Source organism: Austrofundulus limnaeus, unplaced genomic scaffold (assembly GCF_001266775.1).
Source record: "Austrofundulus limnaeus strain Quisiro unplaced genomic scaffold, Austrofundulus_limnaeus-1.0 Scaffold192, whole genome shotgun sequence".
NCBI classification, from domain to species: domain Eukaryota; kingdom Metazoa; phylum Chordata; class Actinopteri; order Cyprinodontiformes; family Rivulidae; genus Austrofundulus; species Austrofundulus limnaeus.
In genome coordinates, this window is record NW_013952594.1 from 833591 (window position 1) to 841672 (window position 8082).

At 36.9% G+C, this 8082-nt stretch overlaps 1 protein-coding gene across 1 annotated transcript in view; it reads left to right on the plus strand.

The window, feature by feature from the left end:
- The window catches only part of fstl4 (follistatin-like 4), a 265314-nt gene that overhangs the window by 23376 nt on the left and 233856 nt on the right, over positions 1-8082 (plus strand). Inside the window, exon 2 of the mRNA XM_014018422.1 lies at positions 752-907. Coding sequence (XP_013873876.1) covers positions 758-907 — 150 coding nt within the window. The 5' untranslated portion in view covers positions 752-757. The remainder of the gene's footprint in view (positions 1-751; positions 908-8082) is intronic.

An 8082-nucleotide genomic window follows, 5' to 3' on the forward strand; every position in this document is an offset into this window, starting at 1 on the left:
ATCTTTGCAGTAATTGGACAGAATAAATTTAAAGTTTTCTACACTCCTAGACACTATAATTGCACAAAAAATAGTTTATAAATGCAAAAAAAGTGCATTTAGCATGATATGTCTCCTTTAAACGCTCCCAACCCTGGTCCTCATGGCCCACTGTCTTCCATGTTTTAGCTGTTTGTCTTAAATTTGGACATGTTCCATTTCTGTAAACCTATGTGAAGTAGATGGAAAATATTAGAAAATTTGATGGAAATTTTTCAAAGCACATGTCCATTTTGTCTTTAGCTTTATGCCATTTGCTGGCTAAAAATAGCAAAAGAAAAAAAAACTATTGAGTAAAACACGTTTTTCTTCTGTTTATTTGTCCCACAATCCTTTAGCAACAGCTTCAAAACCAAATATCTTGATTTGTCCTAATCCTCTCTGTAAAAAGCACGTTATAGTCCTAAATAAAATGTTTCAGACAGGATTATGTCAGATTAAAATCAGAACTAAGGTGTAATAATTCAGTTAAAAATGTATAAAAATGGTGTCAGATTGTGTTTGTTATTGGAGTCATTGATATGTAAAGATGGCTCTGGCTCATTTTCACACCATTTCTGTACATGACTCATCTAAATTATTCTACTCCAGTTAAACACAGATGARTAACAAGATGATGTTATAACTAGAATTATCAGTTTTTAAAGAACAATTTTGTTGCAACACTGTGAGTGACACGATTTATTATGATTTTTTTTACTTTCCTTTACAGATARACATGGGCAGCCTGGGTGTTTGGGCCGTGGCTGTGGCTGCTCTGCTGGGAACATCGGGTTGCTGCCTGGCTGAAGGGCACAGGAGCAGCAGACGAAACAGTGTGGATACAGCCACCAAGTCACACAACTCCTACAAGGAACTGCACACTGTGGTAAGTTTTATGATGACTATCTTATTATTTTCTTTTTTTTTTTAGAGAGAAAATGTTGCCTGATCACATTGTTGAGAAAACAGGATAACTTTGCAAAGAAAATGKTTGAAATTCTTTCAGCTTTTGTGAATGTCCTTTTGATTTGTACAACATAAGACACTGAGGATAAAACATTAAATAAGTTATCAATGTATGTGTATGTAAAAACAGTATGTTTTGCTCTTGAGACCACAAACTAGTCTGTTATTAGCTGAGRGGTTCACTTGGTATTTCCATAACCGATATCCTGGTATTTATTAATTTCATATATTTGTAGTTGACATTCATATTTCYAACTTGTGATTTGAGCCTAGAAGATATGTCTTTGACATCAGCTAGAATAAAATGTGTGGATATGGATTATTGTTTTTCCCTTTTTTATATGTATGCTGCTGGGAGACAAATGGCAAATGGAAAAAAAAGATTCACAAGATGCTTTGTCGCTTGCACTAATTAATAATGATCACCGTTGGGGAGGAAAAAACCTTCACTTGTCAATAGTCAATCTGACTGTCAATCGATACAGGACTGGTTTCAGTGGTCGGCTTAATTAACACACAGTAATGGATGAATGCACAAAAAGGTGGATTAATGTGTGCTGTACCTCCTAACACTTTTTTTGTACTTTGGTRGGTAAATAGGAAAAGTACATTTAAATTATTTTATTAACTTTTTAAATAAACTAACTGAAGTCTTTATAAGCAAGTTTATGAAGACACTGGTGGAAGCTACACTGCTTGGCCAAAAAAAAAAAATCACACTAATATTTTGTTGGACCACCTTTGGCTTTGATTACGGCACACATTGGCTGTGGCATTCTTTGGAAAAGCTTCTGCAATGTCACAAGATTTATTTCCATCCAGTGTTGCAGTAATTTTTTACTAAGATCTTGCATCAATGATGGTAGAGTCTGACCGCAGCACAAAGCCTTCTCCAGCACATCCCAAAGATCCTCAATGGACTCCGTGGAGCCAATGTGTGAAAATGATGTCTCATGCTCCCTGAACCACTCTTTCACAATTCCAGCCCCATGAATCCTGGCATTGTCATCTTGGAATATGGCCGTGCCATCCGAGAAGAAACAATCCATTGATGGAATAACCTGATGGAATACCTGCTCATGCAGTATTTTCAGGTAGTCAGCTGACCTCATTCTTTGAGCACAAACTGTTGCTGAACCTAGACCTGACCACCTGCAGCAACACATCATCATAGACCTAGTTAAATCCTGGTGGACACTTATGTTTTTGGCTGGGCAGTGTATGTGAGAATTGTTGRCACAGCAATAAAAACACATCAAGGATGCACCTCTGTACAGCAGAAACATGGTTTCATAAATTGTCAAAAGAGATCTACACAGACAGATGCATACCACAACACTCAGCAGACATGTTAATTCCTTATAAAATCAACCCTATAAATTGGCTGTTTTCCTCTCACTCTTTTCGGGTTTTGCCAAGTTGGYCGTCTGATATAGAATCCCATTTCCCCTCCTGAAATCCCTTGTTGCAACAAACAAATTCCCTTGCATTTCACCATTTGTTTATCTGTCCAAAACTGAAACTCTAATGGTGCAAAAATTTAAAGTCAACTGGAGGGTGAGTCGTGCAGATCCATTAATTCACATCAGTGCATTCTCAAAGCCTCTGGGAATGAATGAAGTGTGACAGTTTATTTTTTCTATTAAATCTGCTCATCAACAATGTACAACAGATTTTCTTAGGGATGGAACAGACAGCGTAAAGGAGGGGTGAAAAATTTATCAAAGCAGTCCAAATTCTTTTGTTAAAGCGCAGTGAAAGAGATGAACATGTAGGATTTTTGGAAGCGACATATTTCACAGTAAGATTATGATTTTGTTTGGGAGTAGCATCTTTCAAAGAACAAAGTGGTTAAGTGATTTTTTTGCAACAACCACAGAGAAACACTGTGCTCATTGGATTAAAGGCTTAGGAGTAAGAGGGTTATGCATTAAACAAACAAGGACAAACTATGATGAAAACAAACAAAAGGGAATGAAAATGGCTCTCTGTTCATGATTGCAGATTGCTCTTCATTTTCATTTTTTAAAATGAGGCTATCCTTACTGAATTTATAATTTGATTTTGACTTGAATCTAGAGTATTACTTTTTGCTTCTGTTCGCAGAAAGTTTTTCTTGTTTCAAAAATCCTTTTGACTAATAATAATGATGATGTGGACATCATTATTTGCACTGAAATCTGCAAAAACCTTTAAGTCTGAAGGATCWTATGCAGTGGCTGTCATGATATTTACTGTATTTTGTTTCAAACAGTGACTTGGCTCACCATATCTGCTTCTCTTTCTTTAAACTGAAGCTCTGTAAATGCACAATCTGAAACAGGTCAAATATTGTTCGTAAAGTTTTTTTTATTTTTTCGGAGTTCCTAAAAGAGCTGAGCTGCTACTTTGTTTTTTTCATTCAAAGCAACAGAAAAGGAAAATATGTAGAAATACTCGGATTCAGCTTTCCTTCTCACTGAAACAAGCCTGATAAATTTAGACATCACGAGTAGCTGGCAAACAAGGATTTCACTCTTGCATTTACTTTTAAAGTAAATAGAAAGATGTCTACAGACATATGTAGCCAGAGTATTCTTGAAGGAAAACTGCATGCAAAGATGTGAGTGGGCTGTGGATTCAAAGACAGACCCACAGTCTGAAGGCATACATGCAGGCAGGTGGGGAATTAAATAAGCTTTTATTTTAAAACAAAAACTGAAGGCAATGCAGTGTCAGAAACATCCAGATTATAATCATATAAAACTAGACAGCCTGAAGCACAAAACCTTTTCAGTTGAAATGTGAATTTAATCTAAATAAGGACAAAGATCTTTTTATTTCTAAACATATTGTGCTGAACAGCAAACCAAGTGGGCTAATTTGGATAATTAAAACCAAGTGTGCAGGAAGTGAATGTAACGGAAAGTTACTGTAACTGATGCAAAACGTGAAACAAAGAGCAGCAAACATGAAGCAAAGCAAAAAGGTAAGCAAAATGATACCTACCTTTTAATTTATATTTAAAGACTGACATTGCATTGGCAATATTTTTGTGTGAAAACACAAATAAAAAAATTCTGACAAACTCTCTGCCATTAGATTCTTTAGATTTTGGTTTAGGTTTTTGATACAAGTTTTAATTTTATCACATAATCTGCCTTATACAATTTTTAGATTCTAATTCAACACACCTGCAGTAACTCTTCACCATCTTTGAATTGCTAAATATTTAGTTTGTTTAAAAAAGTTGCACATTTTCTTGCAGATGTGAGTTGTTTGTATGTTTAAGTTAGTTAAATAATTTCTCCATTTGAAAATTTTAGCTTTTAAATTTCTTTGTGGTAGCACAAACTGTTGCATTTAATCAAATTATTCTGAAGGTTGAATGTGGTTGGAAACAAATTTTCAGGGTAGTAGAATCTAAAGTGACATTTAAAAAATCTAAAAAAGGTATTTTTTTCTACTAAAAGACTAACTGTGTGAATAAGAAGAAGCTTGTTATAAATCAGTTGATTTTTAATTTTAAAAATCTCCCTTCAAAATAAATGTTTTCTCTGCTGCTGACACTTTGCCTGCTCACCACATCAGAGGAATAATTTCTCTCTCTATACAACTGGTAAATACATATATGCATCTACATCAGACATTGCACTGCAATATGTATTGATGCCTTTATTTTGATTTTAGTTTTTTGTTTTTAGATTTTTTGCAACAGTGATTCAAGCTTAAAAGTTAAATAAATGGGAAATGGACTGTACTTATATAGCGCCTTTCTATCCATCCAGGACACTCAAAGAGCTTTACACTGCAGACATTCACCCATGCACACACACATTCACACACTGATGATGGCAAACTACAATTGTAGCCACAGCTGCCCTGGGGCGCACTGACAGAGATGAGGCTGCCATACACAGGCGCCACCAGACTCTCTGACCACCATCAGTAGGCAAGGCGGGTAAGGTGTCTTGCCCAAGGACACAACGACTGAGTCGACTGGACGGGAATCGAACCTGCGACTTTCCGGTTCCAGGTCAACTCCCCTAACCACTCTACCACAGCCACCCCAAATAATGCAAGTCAAGCAGATTCAGGCTTCTCTCTTTCTAATTCTGGCACCTTTTGGCATTGACCCAATTAAAGATGGCCACCTCAGCTAACTGACATACAAAAATGACTAGACCTCAGTGAATTTTATCAATACTGAAAAATTGGTGTGGTAGAAGCTGATGTTCATTCACATCACAAACTCAAAGCACTAACAGACCACGCAACTAATTGCAGTATTACATGACTTGCTCTTGTTATTTTTAAAGTAGTGCTGGGTAGGGATGTCTCGATCAGATACTCAGGATCCGTACCGGTGGCAGATATGGCCATTTTTTGAAAATCGGGTAGAATCAGATTTAGTCMTGTGATCGGGCCGATCCAGTTTTCGTGACAGTTTTCAGCATCATCGTGCTTTACAACTGCCGTTAAGAAGTCAAGACGCACACAAGTATGCAACCATGTCCACAGTGTGGGAAAACTTTTCACTGGAAAACAATGAGAATGACAATGAAATGAACAATGAAACTGCATCTTGCAAAATCTACAAACTGGGTGTTTCTCGTGGTGGGAACAGCAGGACTCACTTTAATACTACCAACCTTGTCACTTGGAAAGAAATAAAGAAATAAAGCTATTGGATCGATGTCGAAGAGATTATTCAATAAAAAAAATCGGATTGAATTGGGAGCCAAAAAAGCTGGATCGGGACATCCCTAGTGCTGCGCATAGATTAAATTTTTTTATCGCAATTAATCTCAAGGTATTTTTGCGATTAATCACGATTAATCTAACTTTTTTTCTTTTTTTCCCCCACAATCACTTTACTATGGCTGAATATGTAGGTTTGTACATTGCAATACACTCCAGATTTTTATTTTTATCTTCTTATTTATTTATGTTTTGCTGACAACTGTGACCTTTTAGTATCTATCTTTCATTCCTCATGTGGTACTCATTTGGAATGAAAAAAATGGAATTCTTGATTTGACCTCATTATTCTGCACAACATTTAACTGACTCAAAGATGTTACGTAGGAGCATTTTTAGGTCCTGTTTTATATTCAAAAAAGGGGCAATGCATTAAAATTTTTTTAAACAAATAAAGCAAAGCAAGCCCCCCACCCCCCCCCCCCCACCCCCAACACACTTCTCAACCTCATCTGCAGAACCTGCAGTTTACACTGGTTTTAAACTGAAGTGATGTTTCAACCTCGAACTGCTTCAGTGATGAGATAGTTTAGAGTTGCAGAGCTTACAGAGAACTTAACTTTTTTCCAGCCCACCATTGGGAAAAGTTTTTAAATGAAAAATGCTCTGAAGAATCTGATGACCTCCGCCATGTTTCTGCACCGGTTGAGGTTGGGTTCATGAGAGAGGCTGCGAGTTGCCAAGCAATGGCTCGACAACAAAGGCTCTCATTGGATGAGATGTGGGACGAAGGCCATCCAAACCAATAGTGATCAAGATCCCGCCTCACCGCTGTGACCACTGAGTTTGTTTGTGTGTRTGTTAGCTGCCCAGTGAACAGAGATCTGACAGGAAAATATTAATAAATAACTGCGTTAACGCGTTAATGCAGTCGCCGCTTAACGGCAATAATTTTTTAACGCACATTAACATATTAACGTGCCCAGCACTATTTTAAGGATTAACCAAAATGGTTATAATGTTGTCCTTTCTCAACACAAGCTGAGMTTAATGTAAAACTAAAAATATATATATTTTTTTTCAGTGAATGCTAGGTCCTAGTGGATTTGTCCTGTTTGCTCAAATGAACTTCATGTGGGATCTTTTTAATTTCTGCATTAAACACAACCCTGCAGTTCCAACTAGACAAATAAAGCTAGCTTAATGTGATAAAGCAGTTGCTTTAAGCATACATCTTTCAGTATTTTTAGAAAGAAGCGCTCTCTTTCACCTAAATGCTTGGTTTGTTTCTTTAATCAATTGATCAAACAGCTACCCTGAAGATAAGACAGTGCTGATGAGCACCCTCAGTTTTATCCTGCCAACACAAGGAAGCATGTCTGCAATTTAGATGGACAGATGACAAAGAGAGCAAAGGGAAGGGGATAGAGATATAGAGGTAAAGATGGAGCAATGACAGAAAGCTTACCACTTCAGCTTTTCTCATGAGACATTGGGTCTCCTGGGAGACACCATGCTGTGCTGGTGGGGGGGGGGGACTCGCAGACATGCAAACTTTATCACTGAGCCTCATTACCAGTGGCATCTATGCTGAAGGGACAAGAATGCAGAATGTCACTGCACTTCCAATTGCTGCTGCATATTTGGGTGTTCAAACGTGGCGTTGCATCGAAAGACCTTTATCTGTTCTATTTTTAAACATGTCGATTGCTTGTTTTTCCTGTGCTAAAATAATTGGCATCTTAAGTTGACATATTTATGCAAGTCTTTGAGCTATAAAAAGCACATGTGATCAGTCACTAAAAAGCACACAATGCACATCAAAGCAGTCACCCTATGCATAACATCACACATGCTCTATATATAAAATTAGATGCACAAGAAGTGACAAAAGATGCTTAACTAGACCATGGAAACAAAGCTTTCATTCAGCCAGATTTATACTTATCCTGTTTCAGTATTTTTAATGTAAAAGACAGTGTCCCTCTCTACTAAATCTTTTTTAAAATGTTTAATTTTGAAAGGTGATTATAGTGTATTTTACATTCTGCCACTTTAMTAATTCAGACCTTTTTATTATGCAGCATTTGAATGACAGTTGCATGTGATTATCTGGAAACGTCCTATCCTTATTTCTAACAAATGAATTACTGGTTATTCTGCTGGGATCAGCTATTTGACAACTTGATAAACATTTCAGCAACATTTTGACACCTAAAGCTTTGTCCTAAATTTGTGACCCTATTGACTTTTTGGTTTGTTTTTGAAATGTTTTTATTTCACTGTCATCTACCACACATATTACCTTTATACCTCTTTCGGTCTTCATTCTTAACTTGCCTTTCTACCTTTGTTTTTTGCCGGTGTCTTTCTTTATGCCAAGAAGGTGGTGGTGGTGGTGGTGGTGGTGGGGGG